The sequence below is a fragment of the Netta rufina genome (genome assembly GCF_964035555.1).
Source record: "Netta rufina genome assembly, chromosome: 2".
Lineage (NCBI taxonomy): Eukaryota > Metazoa > Chordata > Aves > Anseriformes > Anatidae > Netta > Netta rufina.
In genome coordinates, this window is record NC_140124.1 from 156885558 (window position 1) to 156908255 (window position 22698).

Here is a 22698-nt window from a genome sequence, read left to right on the forward strand (position 1 = left end):
ACTCAGGAGAACCAGAGTGAGTCCTTTGGCCACGCTGGGGGGAAAGTTGGGACCTGGCTACCTCCTGATCCCCCCGAAGTAAAGCCTAGGGTTTGTTGGTGCTCTAGAGGATTGCTCACCCATGTCCTCATGGTACCACCCTCGTTTTTTTTAGCCAAGTGTCTTTATGATCAAGCCTGTGCTGCCTGCCTTTCCCAGAGGTGGCATCTCGTCAGCGGTGGCGTCTGAGGTGCTGACATTTATAGTGCAGTTTTTCATGTGCTTTGGGAGCTCTCTGGACAAGAAGCTCCGTCCTCCTGTGTCATGAAGATTATTTATTGCGATAAATCTCCCTTCTGGAGTCTTTGGCCCTGGCAGGTTGAAATATTTGTAACCCTGGTACGGGCACAGCTTTTATTTTTGCAGTGAGGATGGAATTGGGAAGGTTTGGGGGGACAAGTGTTGCTGCCCAGGTGGGCGATTCGGTCTTTCCTGGGACAGGATTTCCCTGAGTGTTGCTTTTGAAGCAGGGAAAGGAACCAGTTTTCCTTGATTTCAGTGGAGCTGTGGGCTGAGAGTGCTGGTTTCGGAGTCAGTTTTGGAAACAGACATCCTTAAACTGAGGTGGAGGTGTTCAGACCCAGCCCAGAAGCTAGAGTTTGAGTTCAACTCCTCCTCTGGGTCTGATTTCTGATGGTCCCTGCTATTTGCAGCAGCCAGAGGCTGCCTCTGGCACTGCTTTGGCTGGATTGCTGTCATTAAACAACAAACCTCTTCAGTTGAGGAACACAGATGGGATTTGGGGTCTGTCTTTTCATTTTGGTTTTACCCCATACCCAGCTTGGTAGGGGAATGGTAGGACCAAAAGAAAATGACACAGCCCTGTATTCAAATTTTACAAAGTATGGTCAGTCGGATTAAGAGTCTTGTGGTGGTGTTTTTCAATATTTCCTGGTTTTCCTGGCAATTTGTTGCAGATGGGAAGGGAAGAGAGCAGGAGCCTGAGGATTTGCAGGGCAGCCTTTCTCTCTTTGTCTGTCTTCTCTGAGTTTGACTTGTGTTTTTTTGACTCGTGTTGTCTCTTCTGCCTACCAGCTCATGATCTGAAAAGTCGAGCAAGTTTTAAAACTTGGCTCCTAGAGTAGTAGGAGGGCACAAATACAGCTCTCTGCCCTCTCGTCCCCTCCTTTCTCCCAGCCTGGTGTGCAGAGGCTGGTCAGCTCTGCCCTCATTTCTAGGGCTAGCAAAGGTGGAAAGGTGCTGGTGGCAAAAACTTGCATGGCTGCTGACTTTGGTGTGACCATGTTGAATTATTGGAGAAAAATTTATTTACCAACATGCAAACAATTAGCAGGAAGGTCCGAGCAGCACCCTTGGGGTTTTGTGGGGTGTGTTGGAGCAGGCTGGATGGCAGAGCTGACTTGGAGGTGTGCTGGTGAGGTGGGCGAGTGTAAGGGGTGAGATCCCATCCCAGGTTGCTGCAATCCAAAAAGGAGAGGCTTTGTTCCCTGTTAGCTCCAGTTGGCATGAAGGCAAGACACCTTTCAGGGTACATACACGAGGGGACAACAAGTCCCGAGCTCCTCTCTCAATTCACAATATTTAGTTTTGTTTGTTTGTTTTTTATTTATTTACTGAAAGCATCCCGATGCTGTCTGTGCAGCAGAAGAGAAAAAAATCCTTTTTACCCTGGGGAAATAACAATGCATGGCGAGGAGCCTCTCAGTGCACATCTCGGCCAGGTCAGGATGGCTTCTCAGAATGGGCTGACAGCACTTCTGATGGAAAATTAGGGCAGCATTTCCCTTAGCTAAGGCCGGAGCACTTTATTTAGAGATTGGTATTTTAATATGAATATTTTACTGTTGTTTAGCACCTGAGATTTGGAGTTTGGATAGGAATGAAACCTTCTGTGTGCCTTGAGGACAGCCAGTGCTCAACTTCCCATTTTTTTCCAGGGTTGTAACGAATAAATGCTGCTTCTCATGTGATGTTAATGCTTTGATTTAAAAGTTGGGCTTTTCTCTCAAAGAGAAGTTCTTGCTTTTGCTAGACTTGAATCCTTAAGGTGCCGAACCACTGCCAGTTTGAACAGGGGGTGAAGGGTTCGTTCGGGTGTGCTGGCTGAGCCACGGGGCTGGGAGCTGTTCCCGTGCCTGCAGATGAGATGATGACCTTGGGCTAATCACTTCACTGCTTTCCGCTTCCTCTCCCCCAGCTGCAGCACGCTGGCAGGTGCCGTCCCAGCCTCGGTTCCCTCAGCCCGCGGGGTGCCACCAAAAGGTCCCAGCATTGCCCTGTCCCTGGCAGAGCAGCAGCAACCTCTGCTCACTCATTAGCCAGGACAAACACTGCTGAGATGTGAGCTTCTGGGTTTTCGAGCTCCAAATCCCCCATTTGTGCCCTGTCCTTTAAAGGATGCTGCTGCACCCAGGCTGTCTCTTGGGAGCTAATCGCACCAAGCTCTCCAACTGGAAATATTTGCTGAGATTTCTTGAGGATTCATGCTGTTACCACTGGATCTCCCCATCCAGACATGGAGAGGGCAAAAAGGTGATGGGAGATCCTGCTGGGGCTCCTGCCCGACTCGGGACAGCTTTGTGCTGACTCTGGGGAAGGTTTTGGTGTTTTCTCAGGGGGATCTTTCCCCTGGATCTGTGGCAGCCCGGAGGAGCAAGCTGGGCTTCTGCAGGTCACAGGCTCCACGCTGCTCTTTCCCTTGCTCTGCAAAGAAATTCACTAAAATTGGGAGTTTGGCCACGTGTTTTTTAGCATGGAGTGGACAGAGCGTGAACCAGCTGGCTTTTCCCCTCCCACTCTCCCATAATACAACCAGGAAATAGGATGTGATGCCCTTCGATAGGCAAATGGGCTGACCCACTGTCTAGCAAGAAGGAAAGCATTATTTTTCAAGTGTGGCCTCATAACAGAGGGGCTCGTTTCTGATCCAAATGGGTTTGTGACCCCCCACTGTGGAGTGTTTGCTTTGTCATTGCTGCCTTGAAGCCCATCAGCACCCATGGCAGAGTGAATTTGGGCGAACCCGAGTGAGTTTGGAGAGGATCTGGAGTCAGCGGGCATGTGATTTTTGTGGGGTTTTCAGGAGAAGGGGAACAGGGAGTGGAGCAGTGCTGGGTTTGCTGTTTTGGGGGTAGAGGTGGCTGGGGATTGCCATTGCTGCAGAGTGCACAGATAATTTGGGAATCCACAAATAAGGCAGCAAATGCAAGTGAGGAGACGGAGACGAGGGTTATAGGAAATCCCTCTCGGTGCAGCGCTTCTAGGAGAGACAACAGCGGAATATATTAGGAGAAGACAGGTAGCACACAAAGTAATAATGGGAGGATTTGGCTCAGCATAATAAGCAGTCCTCCCCGCATCCCACCTCCTTCGTGGCTGTCTGCGCATTTGGCTGTCTGTCGATCCGCCGAGCAGTTCGGGAGATCTTCGCAGCCGACGGCTTCCCTCTGCTGAGTTTCCACTCCACGCTTGTGGATTCACTCGGCTCTCGAGCTCGAAACTCCGGGAGGTGGGATTGCAGCAGCAGCAGCAGCGGCAGTGGCGGGGCTGCAGCTCTCCAGAGCCAGAAGAGCTCCGCACAGCCCTGGCAGGGACTCTTCTGCAGGCGAATGCTGCTGCATCACCCTGTGTCTCTTCATCTGAAGGGGACGTGGGAGAGGAACATGATCGAGTGGCAGCGAGCTTAAAACACTGGGGGATTCACTGCTTCAGCGTGAGTAACACTGAGCCCGATTCACCCTTTGGTGCACAAGCGAGACCGGCGCCGGCGTTTGCTGGGTGACCCCAGGAGCAGGGCTGAGGTTAGTTCCTCATTTTCATCTGAAATTAAAGGCTTCCCATCTGCACCTGGGGCACTGTGTGTCCAGCAGCTTCAGAGGGGGTTGGTGCTTATTCCGAGCCCACGGTGGTTAATGGCTGGGTGCCACGAAGACAGGGTGACCGCTGTCCTACTACCCAGCCATGGCTTACTGCTCCGGTACAGGAGGTGTGGATTTAAGCCAGGACACCGGGCTCTTCCCAATTCCCACTTTTCCATTTCCTAAGGGCTTGAAAAGCAGCTCTCTGGCTCAGCCTCTGCTGATTTGAGCCATGAAGGGCCAAAAATGTGTGCAGAGGGGGGTGAGCGGTGTCTCTCGGGGATGCTCCACGTTGGGGCAGGAGCGGTGCAATGCATGAGCATGGCAGGGTGTGTGTGTGCCTCGGGATGGTGCCAGGCATGCTACCTGCACGCTGGTGGCACGGGGAGCCCTGTGAGAGGCTTAGAGTTGTCCCTTGAGGTTAAAATACCAAGGGGAAATGGGGAAATAGCCTAATGGATGGAAGGTAGCTGAGGACTGGGCTCAAGTGGTGGTGATGGTTTAATTCAGGAGCAAGGGAACAGCCAAGCACCGTGAGCCTCCATCAGTGGGGTTTGGTTGGACAGGTCGGGGATAGTTCTGGGGGAAATGAGCTTCTTGGGTCTTTTCTCACCTTTCTGCCTGTAGTTTGTAAACCAGCTCACTTGCTTGTCTGCTTCTTGCTGTGCGAGCGGGAGAAGCGTGGCAGAGGTGCGGTGGGTTGCCAGGAGGTGGAGGCACACAATGGAGGCAGATGGGGAGGCTGGAACGGGTGAGGAGATGTATTTGGAGAAGTCAAAGGGTTTGCCTACAGTTGAACAAAGCTGCTTGCCTGCTATAACTCTTGTCTTGACATTATTTCATATTTATCATGAGTTATTTGGACCGCCGTGTCACCAGAAGGCTGAGCTATGGAGCAAAACTTCAACAAGCTGCCCGGTGCTGAGCGGGCCAGAAAAACCATCCCAAAGCTCCATGCTCCCAAAAAACCACCCTGATCCCAAAGTGCTTCTAGCTGAAATGCAAAAGGAAAGGCAACACGTGGCTGCAGGCAGGCGTGGGGGCACGTGTGAGCAGCGCGAGGGCATTAGTCACTGCAGGGAGTCGTGGCACATCTGCTGCCAGCAGGAGCTTTCTGTAGGCACTGCACCCGCCAGGCTTTTAGGGAGAATTAAAGACAGAGCCCCGGGTGGCTTTCTAGGTGTGCTTTTTGCGGGGGGAGCTTCTCCCAAAGCAGAGGACGGCGTGGGAGACAGCACAAAGGTGCTCGGTTGAAAATGGTAACGAGTGGGTGATGGAGGCAGGTCTCATGGGCCCAGCAGGGGTGGGAGCCAGCACGTTCATCAGCGATCATCTTCCCTTGCAAAGCCCTTCCAAGGCTAATCACATCATGTTTGGAGCCCCCAAAAGAGCTGGCTGAACTGTTGAGCCTTTTTCCTACCTTTCTTACTCACCACACACACATCTTCATAGCGCTTTTTCGCCTGGAAAAGCCTTTTTTAGGTAATTTTGACAAGCTGCTTCACCACTGAGCCCTGCTGTGCCCTGCCTAAAGGCTTAGGTTGCCCTTGAACTGCCATGCAGTGAGACATGGAAATTAAGTCGTTATTATTATTTTGCAACAAACGTCTGCTCATCTAAGCTAAAATTGAATCCGTTTACAACAGGCTCATGCTTTAATACTTTCAATGTCCATGGACAGCTGAGTGGACAAATTCCCTGGCAAGACTTTGTCAGTAAGGCAATCTTCACGTGAAAATGGTCAATACGCACAGAAAACAAATGTCAGGCTCTTAAAAATGAGTACACGAGCTTGAAACTCCTCTATGAAAGTTAAGGTGGTCTAAGTGGGAAGCTGGCATGATGTTGTACATGGTGATGGTTGGTCAAAACAAGGTCTCCAGCTAGAGGGCTCGTCAGCTACCTGCCAAATCAACCAGAGGGATGTGTAAAATACATCCCATAAATCCACGGAAGCAAAGTGACTTTGCTCTTTTCCCATAAGTAAGCCAATGCTTTCATTTTTCATGACAAATTGCTCTTTCTGCTCTTTTAGATATGTCAGTCGTGTCAGCCCTTTCCCGGGTGGGGAATATCCCACTGCTGGGGTTGGTTTGGTTGTGTTTATATCAAGTTGATGGAGATTATATCAAATTGGTGTAAATCCAGGCTGTTATGGTTTTACTTCCCTGTCACTCAGCTGAGGACGAGAAGAGTGGCAGGGCCAGAAGCTGACCCCTAGATCCCTGCTTTGACAGCACTGCCCTGTGCAGAGGGAGCTGGCACCAGCAGCCCCCAGTAACCACCCAGTATTGCACTGGGTGGGGAAAATCATGCCTGATCCCATGGGTTCTTCCGATTGTAGCTGGCAGAAAGCTGTCACTGTCACCACAACGGCATCTGTGTGACGCCCACAAATCCCATCAGCTGCTAAATAGCTGAAATCCTTTCCTATCCTCTTCAGAGGCAAACTCCAGCCAATTCACTCCCGAAAGTCTCGGAGGATTGATAGCGAGCTGGAAACATCTTTTGCTCCAAGGTTTTGGGTTCAGCCCTAGCTCAGGTCAGGAGCCACTGTCAGTGGAGGGACCTTCAGGGGCTGAACGGTGAGAGATGAGTCCTTGCAGGAGAAAAGTCATGGCTGGAAGCAGAAATTAAGGGAACTTCCAGACACCTTTCTCCTTTGGCTGGGCTGTCCCCGGGGCAGGGTGAGCATCGCTCACTCTGCTGGGAGACCCGCAGCTCTGGCACGGCTCGCCAGCACGATGCCGAGAGAGTACAACAAACAGCGGGCTGTTTTGGAGTAATTTGGTGAAACGCTGTCGCCTGGCATGGAACCAAAACCCTGCTTAAATCAGGATAAACACAGTCTGGATTTCCCCCTCGTTTTCCATTCCCAGTCTGCCATGGCGTTATTTTTTCCTCCTTTTTTTTTTTTTTTTTTTTTTTAAGCTGTGTGTAAATCTCGCCCTGTTTTCCCGCGAGGGGCTGAGCACTGCGGCTCTGAAGTTAGCAGAGCTGAGAACGCACGTGTGAAAACAGACCGAGCTGGGTAACGCAGGGATGAGCTTGCAAATCTTTTATAGATTTTATTGGGGCTGGTTGTCTGCTGTGTAGTACAGAGAAGGGGTAATCCCAAGACGAGAGGAGCAGCAAAGGAAGCTAATGTCATTAATGTCATTAGACTCAGTCTGTATGTCCATACTGTAAAATAATACCAGTGAGAATATTAATATTATTATTAATAATAATAATAATATCAAAGCCCAGTCTAGCACTGCCCTGTAATTGTCCCCACTGCTTTTGTCCCTGTGCCAAATCGCAGTGCCTGGGGGACGGCACAGTCCATGGATGTTCCACCTGAAGGTACGGACAAAAAACCCTCTATTTTGAAGCCTGAGCTGGTAGAACATCAGCTTTACCACATCACTTCATTTCAGGGCAGCAGAATGATCCTGGGCCTTCTTATTTTCTACAGCAGACCTGGTGAGGTAGGGTTTGCTGCTCAGTGCAGCGCATTTGATAGTGGTGTTGCACAGCCTGGTTGAAGTTCTTTTCTGCCTCGGGTGTCTCAGAAGGAAAGAGGGCCCATAGAGGGCTAGACTGCTTTGGTTATTACCAGCTTTACTATGCAAAATGGTTCTTTTTTTTTTCTTCCATCATGTAAAACATGCTTTAAAAGGAAGGGCTTGGGCAGAGCAAGTCTTGCCATGCACATAAAAAGCAGAGATTTAAAGAACAGGTACTCTGGACGGCCAGCTAAGAAACAGTTAAAGCAAAAGCTGTCTGCTCTCTCTCCTTCCTACCTCCCAACGTTGATATTGCACAGCAGAGAATGAGATGCTTGTGCTTGATTGTCCTGACGTAGCTCTGGGAACCCCCTAAGGCACACATCTAAAATCCAAGCTGAGCTGAGCTCTGGCAGACAGAGCACTGTTATTCCCTCCCATTTCCAGGGGGGGACAAAACAGGCCCCTGAGAAGTTGAAGGCAGTGGTTTCAGTCAAAAGCAGGTTGGCTGAGTGGGGTTCTTCATGTTAAAACAAGCACGATCCAGTCCTCTTTGATGTCCTAACTTCAAGTTTGGGAGCTGGGAATGAAATCAGGTCCTTCACGGAGCTGCAGCAAGGTGCCTTGTTGTGCTGACCACTGGCAAGTAGATAACACCGCCATTACATCCTGTAATTCCCCACCAGACTGAAGGAAATGATTATATCGTTCCTACTAACCACTCCTCCACCCCGAGAGCTTCCCCTAGGCTGTTTGAAAGGCAGATTGCCCTGTTGTGTCTTGGGAGCAGACTCAGTACTGAGTGGAGTTAGCAGTTGTTAATAAATAGTAGCGCGTTAAGGTGTCTCTACGGGTGATTTTCGTGGACTGTAATTACAGAGAATTGCCCGTTAGACTGGCCAAATTGCATAAAAGGAGCCCTCAGCTCTGCAGATACGCTCCCGATAACGGGGACCTATTAGCTTTGACATGAGAAGATGGTGGTTGTGATATGAAGGAAGCAAAACGAGCTACAAATCCTCCAGACAGCTCTTGCAATGACATGGGCTGAGCCAGGGAGGATGCCAAGAATGAAGTTGCAAAGAACTTGGTTATTGATGACACCACTGAGGGATTTTCATGCAGGGATCTCAAAGCCCTGCTCAGAAACTGGAAATAGTTTCATGCCTCCTCACTGCTCCTGTTTTGAGTTAGGTGAACCCTGTAGGGCTGCTGATAATGCTGAGCCCCCCAAAAAGCTCCTTTCCCAGGTGATTTAAACCCACCTTCACTAAATCCTTGCTCCTGCCTCTATTTTGGGGTCCACCAAAAAGAGCCTGTGTCCTGCTCTTCCTCTCTCCCCATCCCCAGTAGGATCAGTATTAGTGCATGAATTTTCTCCTGGGGCAACACAGGCTGAAATGTCTGAGGGGCAGAGTAGGCCCACAAAAACTAGTGCGAAAAATACTGCTTCCAGGAGGTAAAAACTGAGCTTTCCCTTGAGCAGCTCCATCTGTATCTGTAATTTCGCTGTGGTCCTCAGCAGCTGGTGTGCTCCACTGCAGTTGGGTGGCTGGATGTCAGTGCTGTTTCGGTTGAGCACTGTGTGATGGTCAAGAGAGTATGAGCAGCACCTTTTTGTGCTGTCTGATGGGGTATGAACAGGCAAGGGCAAGGCTCTTCTTGGCTCTGCAGAGTCCTCAGAGGGGGGCACATGGCTGAGCTGGGTCAAGAGCCCACTGTGGACTCAGGTGAAGGTTTCATAGCATCACTCATTGTCAAAGTCCTTAAAAGTACTATATATTGCCCTGGAAGAATCTAAGAATCATAGAATGGCTCGGGTTGAGCCATTCGGGTCCCCATCCAGCCCGTCCTTGAGCACCTCCAGGGATGGGGCATCCACAACCTCTTTAAGCAACCTGTACCAGTGCCTCACAACCCTCACAGTGAATAATTTCCTCCTAATGTCTAGTCTAAATCTATCCTCTTTTAGTTTAGGACCATTCCCCCTTGTCCTGAACAAAGAGTCATTCTCCATCCTTTATATAAGCCCCCTTTAGGTATTAAAAGAAGAATAACCTGGATAACCTGGCTTGCTGCCCTTTGGGACAACTGCTGTCCTTTTTGTGCATTGGTTGTGCTGAGGTGCACAACATGGCTGGTACTTCACCAAACCCCTTAAATATACCTATATATACACGTATATGTACATACAGGCACCCCTATATTTTTGGAATGAGGCAATTATTTGGAAAGGGAGCCTTAAAGTGAAATCGAATGAAGGTCAGGTACAAAAGGAGCTAGTTGCTGTCTATCAGGTGAGCTTCTGCACCTAACCATGTGTGCCTTGGTGCCTGGAATAGGGCAGATCCCAATTCACAGCCCATGAACGGAAGTTTCCTTTTGACCTGCAGCTGGTCGGGAGCCTGGGTGTGAACATTGCTTGGCTGGTGGGGAGCAGGAGCTGGAGACAACACCAGAGATGCATTGCTTTATACCTTCCTCGTAGCTTTACACCTGCTTTTGTTGCCTGCATGCTGCCAGCAGAACCCAAAGAGCTGGAGCCTGAATGAAAAACCCAGAATCTAAGTGGGGATAAAAACATTTTCAGGATTTTTTTTCACCGATGACAAGAGTGCATCCCCCTCCTGGTTCACCCCTCCTAGGTTGTTTTCTTACAGCACTGACATACACCCCCTTGTTCAGAAAGCAGTTCGCTTTCATGAGTACTGGTAAAAGCAGTATTTTCCAGCAATTTTACCACCTCTTTGATAGCTCGCTGCTTTGAAAAGAGTTGTCCGACCAGCAACAAAATCAATAGAAAGTGGCTTTAAAAACTGCTGGGGAACTGACAAAAGCCTTTAGTCTGTTGGTACAGTGAAGTGGTTTCTGAGCAGTTTTTGGAGTGCAGCATGCCATCGGGTCCAGTCTGTTCATAGAAGAGTCGAATGAGTTTCACTGCTCATGACTTGAGAGGGAGAAGTTGGTCATGCGAAGAGGAAGGTGAGGGGCACTCTGCTCACAGCCTATGGGTACCATGGCAAAATTCATGAAACCAAGCTCCTCTGTCTTGTGCCTGATGATATAGCAAGGAAAAAGAACCACAAGCTATAGCCTGTAAGATTAATGCGGGGTATTAGGAAAAAATGTTTCCCTGGAAGAGTGGCACAGTCTTGGCATGGTCAACAGAAGTGTGCTGGGGCTTGCAGTCTTTGAGGGTTTCCCAGCATCATCTAGACAAAGCCAGCCTCACCCAATGTTAGTCTGAGTCCTGCTCCAAGCAATAATTTGGATTAGATACCTCCAGATGTCCCTTGCAAGCAGTACTTCTGTAATTCTCTTATTTCATGAGGCTTTCATGTAAAATGTGCAAGAAGTCAGGCTTGAGACGACCATTCTAAGAAGCAAAACACATCTGCAAAAACAAAGCCCTAAGCTCCATTCTCACATGTCTGCAGCTGATTTGGGAGAAAAAAAAATGGTTTATTTTTTTCAGTGACTTTATTAGTAGGCTGATGTGCCTGTACAGATTTTGTGCAGCCTTGCTCGGTATCAAAGATGGGAAAAGCGAAAAGAACAGCTTGCTTGTAAGGTCTCAGGCAAACAGCATGGCATTAAGAAATACCATTTTTGACTTTGTTCTAATTGGAGCCTCTTTGACCCTGGAGCCAGGGCAGGGTAATGGAACAGGCACAGCTCAGATGAAGTCACTTTTTATGGTGTTATGCAGAAACTAAGAGACGGAAAGGGAGACATGGAGAGAATGCAAACAGAGGAGAGCCAGGGAGAAGCAGTGAGAGCGAGAAGAAAAGGCAGGAATGTTTCATGGAAAATGGCCAAAGTAAGGGGAAAAGGAAGACAAAGGAGAGAAGGTTAAAATAAATAAATAAAAAAAAAAGGAGAAATGAAGAGAAGGAAAGGGAAGAGAAGATGGAAGCCAAGGGAAATTGTCAAGAAGAGGAGTGTCCTTGTGCCCTGCTAGGCAGGGTGATGCTGTGGCCGGGCAGCCAGCAGCCCTGGGCAGTGGTGCTCATTATTTCCATCCTCGCTGATGTCATTGATTGCTCCTCTCCTCCCTTGTCATGCCTGATGACAGGACAGTGGCCCTTGCGAATCGTAACCACCAGCTCTGTCCTGCTGTGCCCAGGCAAAGGTCTTCCTTCAGCCCACATGGGGCATGGTCTCACCTGCATTTTGGGAGGCTCCCCAGGGCCACCGGCAGCAGGCAGGGGATGGAGGAGAGGCAGTGATGGGCCACTTGGTGCCATCTACAGCCCAGGCAGGACAAGATGACACCCCATTCCTTGCCTGGCCTTCTCAAAGAACCAATTTCCCTCTTGGCTTTGGTGTCAGGGAGCTCCTGTAGAGCGCCTTGCTGTCATTTTGGTGGTATTGCTATTTCCTTTTAAACCAATCTTTTGGTTTCCCCTCTTCCTCCTCCGAAGAAATTTTTCCTTGCTTGCCTCAGATCCTCCAGCATCCAACCACCTTCTGTCAGGGGATTTAATTAGTCAGGAGAAATAAAACAAACAATGCTTCATTTGCCAAAGGGAAGGAGTGTAGGAGGGGGAAAGGAAGATGGGGAAGACAGAAAAACCTTAATAATGAAAAAAAAAAAAAAAAAAGAAAGAAAGAAAGCAGGATCCTAAGCTACATGGGCCTGAGCCTTTAGGACCTCATGTTCCCCAAAAAGTCTGCTCCTGCTCTTATTGCAGCCAGTGTTTTTTATAATTACCCATTGTTGTGATGCCAATAGGGCCGGACCAACCATCCCTGGACTCTTCCTTGGGAAGAGTCCTTCTGGTGCCTGGGGGTCTTATGGATAAAAGGATAAATTGGCAAAAGGATAAAGGAAGGAGAAGAATATTGGGGTCTTCTAGAGGGAGGAAGACACCAGCTATTGCCAACCAGCCCAGCTTCCAATTGGGGAAAGAACCTGAGGTTTTTGGGGCTGGAGGAAGTCGGAGAGGATGTGGAAAAGAATTAGGGTTATTGAGTTGTGAATATAGGGACAAAGTCTGCTCATTGTTAAAATCCAAACTCCTTTTCTCGTGGTGCTCTCAGATGGCTTAGAAATTAGTTATCTGTTGAGGTTTTTTTTTGCTTTAATGGAGCTCCTCCCTGACTTTTATCCAGTTGTCCATGAAAAGCTAGTGAAACGAGACCTACTTAAATCAAATGTCACAATCGATGCTTGTCCCAGGCCACTGGTCGTGTGATGTGAACTCATGTTGCCAAAAGGGAGGAGCAGCGAGAGGAAAAGTGTTGGGAGGGAGCTTGGAGCGGGTGAGCAGAGCCCAGTCCGTGTCTGAAGAGTTCTTCTTCTCATTTTTTGCAGTCCTATATCTTTGAGGCAGGGTTGGGCTTCTGCAGGGTGAAACAAGGTAGAGGTGGCATAGAGAGAAGCTGTGGCTTTGTGCTGGGGATTGCGTTTCTCTCCATATCTGGATACCTCTGCATATCCTGACTAAATCACAGACTTCAATTCCCAGAGAAGGTCCCTTCCACACATCAGTTTGTAAGGAGCAGGACGCAATATTTCAGCACTCGGACCATCTGGAAGGTGTCCACTTTCAACATTTTTGATAGAAAACAAGTGGAAATGTTCATATTTTCATTGAGATGTCTTTCTCAGTGTTTAGCTAATTCTCAAAAATCCTGCTTCTAACTTTCCACAAATATTTGGCAGGAGTAAATTCCCTCGGTGGGAATAGAGTCCCAGCAGTCGATGGTAAAAATCTCAGCGATCCAAATCATAGTGATCCAAATAAGAGGAAAACTCAATGTGTAAACTGAAGCCTTTTCAGGAAGCTCTAGGTGGGAGAAGATGCAGGTCCTTGCTGGATGGACTGGGGAGGCTCTGCGCCATGTTCTTGCTGTTCATGTACAATTGCTCTTAATTAGAGGGACTAAGGCATTGTCTTACATCCAATCCCATAATTTCAGCCAACTGAATTAGGCTCAGCATCCAGAACCTCAGTCTGTATCCAATAGCAGTTGATTCAGAGAGTCCCAAGCTTTCCATTTCCCAAAGGAAGCTCAGGGAGGCTGTACAGTCCTGGTAAGGTGATGTTTCAGGGCTAATAGGATCAGTGGGGTGTGAATATTGCAGAGAGGTAGCATCACACTTGGCTTCCAGTTTGCAGTCATCTGTATCCCATCAGCTCTAAGTGAAAATCCTGCAACCAGCCCGTACTCCTTTGGGTACATACATGTATGCGCAGCTGGGCATTCAAACTTCTGAATTCATCACTCAGTTTTCTCTCAGATCCCTTAAGCTCTTGTGCCAGCCTTCCCATAGCTCCCATGGGTTTCACCAGCAGGGTGCTGAAAGCTTTGTTCCTCATTAATTCCCCCCAGAGAGATGCAAAATACAAGAGGTGGCCTTAAGTGAAATAAGCAAGTGAGGAAGATCTTCTCAAACCCTTCAAACTGCTGGGATAATTTAGCTCAGATCCCAATCCCTTGCTATGTCAGAAACCATCTCATCTCCCTGGCCATAGTAATAGGGGTTGGTACGGAGCCAATCTTGTTTGTGCTCCCACACATCTGCAGAATGCTTCACTTAGAGGGTCCTGTGCTGCACGGTGGGGCTCTGTTCCTCCGCCTCCATGCCAGCAGAAATCACTGGTGTGGAGATGAGAAATGTGCCAGGGATTGAGAGAACTAGGTTAGAAGAATTACAGCACCTATATATTTGTTCTTGATGTTGCAAGGACTGATGGCAGCAGTTCCTTTGTGTTCAGACAGGGAAGGAGAACTGTTGCACAGCAGCATTTTCAGAAGTCCCCTGCACATGAAGAGATGCCTGGTAGTGTAAGAGTGGTGAAGTGATGGATGGTGTGACTAGATGCTGGGTCCCTGGGGGGAGTAGACAGCGTGTTTTTCCTTTCCGTGCCTCGTCTCCTCCCTTGCCAGATGGATGTTCGTAGTCAGTGGAAGATTTTCACCTTCTTTTCATCCTCCAAGCTTCAGCATCAGCCGTTCCCAGAAGAGCTCATTTGTAATCGTTCGAGTGTGGGCAGTGCCTCCTGCTTCTGCCTCATTAATTATCTTTGCACTGGATACAAAGGGCCCAATCCTCCTCTTGTAACCTGTGCTTTTACACCCCTCCCTGGCTACAGATATCAGATGTCACTCCAGACTTAACACCGGTGCATGTGGGAGCAGAATTGGGTTCAAACAAAGGTCGGGTCACCCAAAAATAGATCCTGGTCTTCTTTTCTCTTTATTTGTGTAGGTAGTGCGATGTGAAGGTCAGGTGAGTTGCAGACAATTAGGAGGAAAGTCCTTGCTGTGAAATCGAGCTGTTAGCATCTCTTCAGCATCTTTTTTTTTTCATTATTTTTATTCATTTATTTTTATTAGTTTTTGTTTTAATGTCTTACTTTCTCTCTTTCAGAACATGGAAAAGGTGCTGGTCCCTTCTGTCACGTTAATTGTAGGCTGTGGAGTATCTTCGCTGACACTTTTGCTGTTGATTATCATTTATGTCTCTGTTTGGAGGTATGGCTTTCATTCTCTTCTTCTCTTCTTGTTGGGGAAAGTAACTGTCTCTTGACCTACATGGATCCTGGAGGTTTTGCTGTCCTGTTTTGGGTGCCTGGTGCCTGAGGAAGAGCCCCTTTGTAATGAGTGGGTCCAGCAAAAAGTCATCACGGTGGCTTAGTTGGCATCACTCTTTGCTTTTCGTGCCAGAGAAATTAGCACAGTGAAATGAGTGCCACGACCCCATGTAGTCTCACTGTTCATTTTCAAAAGCTGTGTGCTGTTTCTGATGCCTTTATACACCCCAGGAAACCTCGTTTGCAGAGAGGTAGACACATGCTGCCTCCTGGCAAACAGGTTGCTTCAAGGCATCGTGGACTGGTCTTTGGTACCACCAAAACATCCATGATCCGTTACGAAAAAGTCTGGTCTGAAGAACTGACAGCACTTTTCAGGAGCTTAAGGATGTTAAATCTAGCAGGCTAAATAACTCTCCAATCTCGTAGTTATGTCCTGCCTTTAGCTTCAGCTGGGATTCCTCACTACATCCCATTTCAGGGAGCTCCTGGACACCTATAAGCAGGTCAGGCGCAACCTTAAATTGCACCGATTATAGAGGCTGGCTTGATTTTGTGGTTGAGATGTATCAAACAAAAGTCCACGTTGGCCCATGCCCCTGTAAGATACGTGCTGGTGGACTCTTGCAAGCACAAGAACCCAAGATTTGCATAGATTCTCCCCATGTACTGCGTCACACAAGGGCTGAGCTTATTATGGAGACCCTTGCCTTTCCCAAACTATCATGTTGAGACCTTCTTGACTCTAAAATAAACAAAATAAGGAAAATGAGAACCAGGTGAGCACCCCTGAAATTGAAATGGAGTGGCTACAGGGAATACACTGCTTGTGACCCTTTGTGAGAAGGGATTAGTCCGAGGCTCTTACCTTGTCCAATGACACCTCTAAGTAGGGAGGAAAGGGTCAATTCATGTTCGAGTTATGAACTGAGATAACTTTTTCTACCCGTTGTTAGGGGAAAGAGAGAAGGGAGTAAAAAATGAGCAAAAAATGCACCTTTTTGTTAATACTGTGACAGTGCATAGTGGCTGGTTAATTATGGTGAGTACTCTGAGCTGAAGACTGATCATGATAACGTTTATCTAGAACTCAGGTTTTTCCGTGCCTGGGGTATCATTGGATCTGCTCAAGTCCTTGTCCTCTCCTGCTTTTCCTCAGGCTGGGCAGCACTGGGCAGCGCTGGTAGGTGACTTACTGGTGTCACTGGTGTCAGGATCAAGTGGAAAGTTAGGAGAGAGGAGTGAAGAGCAGGTGTTGGTGCCTCACCCTCTCTTTCCTCTTAGAACTGAGTTCAGGATCTGAAACCTAAGTTCAGACATGAGGTTGAATCTGTTTGGAGCATGATGGAGTCATTTCGAGTAACATGCTATGTTTTCTTCCAGGAGCCTGCCCCTCAATATTTACTGTTATTGAGGCCAGGAAAGTTAATTGCCTTCCCTTTTTAATTTCTAATCGCAGCCTTGGTGTTATACCCATGCCCAAAACGATCAAGTTCAGCACGAACGGGGGGACATGTTTATGGGGGGGCTTGAAAGGGCATTTCTGATTTAGCAAGGGATGGACGTGCATTTCCAAGTGATCCTGAGACCAGATATATCTTGATTAAAGGGCTCTCTATCCTCAGTCTCTTTGTGTAAATATTTGTAAAGCATGATCGAGTGATCTCTAAAATTTCTCTTTGGTGCGCTGAGTTTGTTTCATTTCTTATCTGTAGATCATGTTTTCATGTTCTCTAAACTTCACAGCATTCCCGTGGCTGAGCCCTGAGCACTCTGTGTGTCCTTTTTATTTTAGGCATAGCTGCTGGACATGAATGTGCTGTTCTAATAATGGTCTCAGGAACATCATATCCAACATTCTCCTGGCTTTCACTTCATTTTGCCCTAGATGTTAGACAGTCTGCCAGACAACAGCTGGGGGATTGCTTAGAAGTGGGATTGTCAGTATTATTCCAGCTGCTAAAATAAGGCAGATGTATCAAAGCAGTCTTATTTTATTCTGTGCAGGGGAGAAAATCCTCGTGCCCTGTCTGCTTGGTCTTCTGTGGAGTGTAGTCAGCAGAGCTCAGCTCTTCTGGGGAGCTTTGGCCAGGAAATTTCCCATTCAGAGCTCTGGACAAAGGCATCTGGAGCAGGCATACATGGGCTCAGCTTGAGCATGAACCTCTTGTGATGAATAGGCTCACTGAGGCTGACAGTCTGGAGACTTTCCCAGAATTTTGCCCAGCTAGGATTTGTTTATACATAGGAAGCAGAAAGAAAGAAAGGGAAAAAAATAAAAGGGAAAAGGAACATAGTAAAGGATCAGGATCCGGGGCAGAGTAAAAGGAAGGCAATCCCCACTTCGGGATCAGAGAGGAAATGAATTTGCCCCCCGTGTCCCATTGAAAACCCCGACTAAAAGATGTTTTTTAGTGACACCTACTCAGCCATCGGTGTAACCGGCATGAGCTTCTTGCTGCAAGCCCTCACTTGGATGTGGCCAGCTTGGCACAGCCTCCCTTCACTCTTGTTTCTGTCTGATGGCTGCTGGTGGCCTGTTGGTGGCCTCACTCCAGTTGCCAATAGCCAGATGGCTGTGAAATAGCTGCTACAGGTGGGAAATTTCTGGCTTTATCAGCAGCTGTGGCAGAGGGGTCAGTGATACTTAGGACATAGGAGTGGGGTGACCTCGGTACCTCCTGGCAGTGGTCATCCTAGGTCACAGCTGGAGCCATGATCTACATGGGGACCATGTTCACCACCACCTGCGTGGGAAAGAGGGGAGATCAGAGAAAAACAAGATCTTCCCACTCAAAAGCTGATTGAAAATGAAAAATATGTGGAGAAGAAGAACTGCTCATGGATCAGAGTGGGTGAAAAGACTTGGTACTGTGTTTCAAATTAGCTCTGTACCATTCCTTCAAGCATCTCCTTGACCTGGTGATGCTTCAGAAGAACCCCAGTGGCTTTTCCGTCCCTGGACGAGATGGAAACAGCGGTTCAACAGCCTCTGGAGTCAGAGTGCCCTTCGCACGGCATGGGGATCGATGCTGCTATTGAACAACCCTTCCAGCTGCTGCCAGCACATGGGACCCTGCAGACCTTCCTCACTGGCAGCACTTCCCAAACGCCGTATCACCAAGAGAGAGCCCCGTGAGGTTTTTTCTCTGCCTGTCCACTGAGGCCAAGGATTGATTTAGCGGTCGTTAGCAAGCTCTCGAAGGGCTTTTAACGCTCTCTTTCGATCCAGAAGCTCTGCTGCTGCTGGAGATGCCGAGGTGGCCCCCGTGGGAGTACAGGAATGAGTAAGGGAGTGCGGGGAGAAGGACATGTGTATGCACCGTGAGAAGCAGCCGTGAGTCAGTGTTTGCAGAGAGGAAAGGAGCAGAATAGGGACAGAGAGGGAGAGACTGCAGGGTTTTCCCACGTTCTCCATCTGTCTCGGTTTGTACGGGGCTTCCCCACATCCCACAAGACCTGGGCCGGAGCAGAAGCTCCCTACGTTTGCAATGAGTTTTTCCCAGCTTTGGTGGCTGCGTACAACATATTTGGGATATGTAGGCAGAGCCCATGTAGCTGCCAGGGGGTGGTGAGACAGCACTCTGCAGCAGCTCTGCCTTTATTGAGCTCTCTCCTCTGGCTAAACCCATTGAGACCTGTGATTTTTCCTTCTCTGTTCCAAGTTCCTAACCTCTTTTGCAAAGTAGCCTTACAGTGATGCTGATTTCTTTCTGTGGAGTGTCCCTGGGCTGGAGAAGAGGAGATACAAAGAAAAAGAGCAAGTGTGGCAGCCTGAAAATATTTGGCTGTTAGGTCAGGCTACAGGATTGAACTAGGGAGGTCGGACCTCAGCTGGATTTGAACCTGGTAAGGGACATGCAAGGCATGAAGAAGGGTTTCTGTAGGTACGTTGGCACTAAAGGATGGCTCAGGGACACGATGAATGGGACACTTATCCTAATGGAGGAGGACACAGAAAACATCAATCTTCGTCTTGGTCTGCTGGCAAGGTTAACCACCAGGCACCCAGTTTCCCATATCTAGAAGCAGAACCTGGGAAAGAAGTGCTCTCCATCACCAAGGAAGAGGGAGTTGAAGACCATTTCCATACAGTGGACATTTGTAAGTCCGTGGCTCCAAACAGGATGTGTGGAGTGCATTGAGGGAGCTGGCTGGTATTGTAGAGCCACTATCTAACATCTAGGGAGGTTCGAGATTGTTGGAAGAAGTGTTACACCCATTTTTTAAAAGGGCAAGGAAGATCCAGAGAGTTACTGCCTGGTCAGCCTTTTTACAGCCTCTGGGAAGGTTGAAGAGCAAGTAGTTATAAAGCCTATTTCCAGGCAAAATGATGGACAAGAAGTGATTTGGAATAGACAGCATGTATTTTTTGAGGAGAGCTTGTACCCATTTTCCTTTTCAGGTGGGATGAGTAGTTTTACGGACAGCAAGGAGAAGTGGGTGGTGTACATTTTATACTTACCAAGGCTTTTGACACAGGTTCCCATAGCATCCTAGTGGCCAGCCTTGGGAATTGTGGGCTGAGTTGGTGGCTCTAAGGTAGATCAAAAGCTGGGTGGAGTTCATGGTGACCATCAAAGGGCAGTGGTCAAAGGCTTGAAGCCTAACCAGCAGTAGGTTACTAACAGCTTCTGTCAGGGATTGCTTCTAGGACCAGCACTCTTTTATATCTTCATTAACAATCTGGATGATAGGGAAATGGCCCCTTGGCAGGTTCTTGGACAGTACTGAAACAAGAGGGGTGGCTGGCACGCTGGAGAGCAGCACCGTCATTCAGGACTTCAGCAAACTGGAGATATGGGCTGAAGAAATGCTACAGCAAAGACAGATGAACACTCCTGGGACATGAGGCTTGGTTAGCTTGGAGAAGAGGAGGCTGTTAGGGAGAAGGCACAGAGAAAAAGGACTCAAACAACTCCCAGAGATGTGTAGTGAAAAATCTAGGACCACCAGTTGCAGTGTGAAAGTATCCACCTGGATCTAAGGAGACCTGATCCTCCATGAGAGTGGTTAAACACTGCAATAAACCACCCAAAAGAAGCTGTGGCATTTCCATTCTTCTACATTTTTGAAACTTGATTGGACAAGGCTCTGAGAAACCTGACAGGACTTAGAAATTAGCCCTGCTTTGGGCAGAAGATTGAACTCCAGAGGTTTTCTTTCAGCCTAACTTATTCTGATATTGTGCTTCTACGTGGCACCAACTCACACCTCATTGTTTGGAGGTTCAGGGATCTGGACAGCAGGGAAGGCTTTTGGTGGATGAAGGGAAGCATGGAGAGAGGAAAAGCTTTTTAGGGAGTAAAAAGTCTGAAAACAGCTCATTTCTAACCCCTTCCATTCACATATCAACTACACTTACACTCAACTCCTTTCTTACCTTATTTTTAACCAGGAGAGACTTCCTAAGTGCACACTAACACCAGCTAAACCACAGTGTTCCTACACAGACTTACCACATCCTGTTCCTACCAGGACAGAGTCCAGATCTCCATTTCTGTCTCCCAGAAGCTGATGGCTCTAGACTTGAGCTTGGGGCTTGTTTTGCTTTGCATGATCAAAGCCTAGGTAGATTGAAGGCTTGGTACCTCCCATCCCCAAAAGGAGGAGGATCCAGGTGATCCACAGCATCATATTGAGACCAATGAAATGGGGCGATCTGGGATCAGATGAGCTGTGAAAGGAGTCCAAGTTTTGTTTTGCAGGCAGCAAACGCAATTTCTAGCTGAGTTGGAAGCCTAAATTTTGGAGTGTGTTACAGGGCTGGGGTGAGTGTTGAGGAAGAACTACCCACAGACAAGGTTTCCATCAGAGCCGATGTAAGTTCAGGCTAAACCAGTGACTTTTTATATCCAGGAAAGTGGATCCTCAACCTTCCTGCTTATCTGGAGGGCAAACTCAGGTGGAAGTGAAAAGCAAAGCTTCGCAGCCTCCAGTTGATCTGAAGCATGGATCCCCCCTGGCACAGCACAGATCTGCAGTACATCCCATGCTAGCCAAATAGCGTGGCTGACTGACTCCTGCTGAAATTAATTAACAAAATTAAATTATCAATATAAATAGTTGATGTGCCAGAATATAGGAAATAATCCTGCATTAGCCTCCAGGGATGAGCTGTCTGGTTAACAGATCTGTTTCTAATTTCTAGAGACATTAGTCTCTACTCTTTAGTCATCCGGCATGCAGGCTGAATCACTGGGATTATTCACGTGTGTGCGATTGGTGTGGTCAGGTCCTGAGTTAATCCTTGAAGACTTGCGCTTTTGCAATTGCCTTTTAATTTTATTAGGTACATAAAAGTGCCTTCCAAGAAATCTTCCTCTGTAGCCAGTTGGTGGAATGAATTGTCACGCACGTACTTGAGCAGCGAGCTGACGCCGCGCTGCACCGTGCAAATCAGAAGTGACAAGTGGCTCGCTCCTGCAAGGTGCAGAAGGCTTCCTTGCTTGGATCCCTAATGTCCCGGACCCAAGGCCACAGCGACATATTTGGCCTAGTTTTGGGAAGTGCTAAACCTCTCCACCTGGGGAAAACAAACCAAAAAAAGCCACAAATCCTTCTCGCTTTTGGTTGCACTGTTAGGTTAAACAAGGGGAATGCTGAATGGCAAACACTTTGTTGTGAAGGTGCATGCTTTCGTAACCTGCTTCCATCGCCAGCATGCTTGTGGCTCTTCTTATTTGGGACTCTTGCCATGTGTTGCGTGTATGCTTTCTTTTAAGCTCCTTTTCAAGTCCCCTTTCCAGTAAGCTGAGCTGAAGAAGACTTAACAGCACTCAGACCTGGTTTAGGAGGGGTTCAGGCTAGGGACCAGGCTGGCCCCTACGTTGTTGACTCATGCTCATGCCTCCAGCACTGATGGGGAGGATTGCGAGACCTGTGGGCTGAGCACCACGCCGAGCTCTCCTCCTCTTTTCCCCCTTGTTCTGCTCCATTTAACACACAAGATCTGCAGGAAGGGGGCAATCTCTTGCCGTGGCCTTGAGTAGAGCCTGGCCCCATGCAACCTGCATCTGGTTGATGCCTTTCAAGGTAGCTTCCCGCAAGGTGTAACGGGGTGGATCTCCCTCCCTCTCTTCTCTTCCTGCAGGTACATCCGCTCAGAGCGCTCCGTCATTCTCATCAACTTCTGCCTCTCCATCATCTCCTCCAACGCTCTCATCCTGATCGGACAGACACAGACCCGGAACAAGGTAGGAGATGCGTTGGTTTGTTGGGTGGTTTGTTTGCTTTTCCCCTGCTTTAGCACAGAAGCAATCCATCCAGGCAGCACTTCCTCATTTTTTCCCCCATCTGTTAATTAGCGACATGTCAAAGACACAACTAAATGGCAGATTTCAATTTTCTCTCTCGCTCACTCTTTGATAATTTGTCAGCATCCTCAGGGCTTTGATTAAAACCAATGTGATATTTTTGAATATCTGCCTAGAGTAGTTGGCACATGGCGCGCTGAAGAAACGTGGCTATTTGCAAGGCTTTCACCGTTTTTATTTTCCAAAAATGACAAAGAAGGACAGATTGAGCAAGGGAGAAAAAAAAAAAAAAAAGAAAAAAAAAAAAAAAGAGAGAGGAAAATACTCAACATCTCAGCGTTACATTTAATTCTCCAGCAATTTTTATGCTCCAAGCTTAAAGCGTTCAGCAGATGTTAAGCAATGCAGCCACCAAGAACACCTTTCTTTGGCGTTGGAAAGTGTCACCAGGTGCCCTGTACACATCGCTGGGCCTCTGGGACCCTGAGGGACTTGCTGTGGGTCTCGGTGCTGCTCCAGCAGGGAAGGCAAGGAATAGATGTGGTTTTCAAGC

The 22698-nt window shown here is 48.1% G+C and overlaps 1 protein-coding gene across 1 annotated transcript in view; it reads left to right on the forward strand.

The window, feature by feature from the left end:
- The window catches only part of ADGRB1 (adhesion G protein-coupled receptor B1), a gene marked incomplete at both ends in the record, with an annotated part of 183177 nt that overhangs the window by 104567 nt on the left and 55912 nt on the right, over positions 1-22698 (forward strand). Inside the window, 2 exons of the mRNA XM_084306745.1 lie at positions 14727-14830; positions 21983-22085. Coding sequence (XP_084162871.1) covers positions 14727-14830; positions 21983-22085 — 207 coding nt within the window. The remainder of the gene's footprint in view (positions 1-14726; positions 14831-21982; positions 22086-22698) is intronic.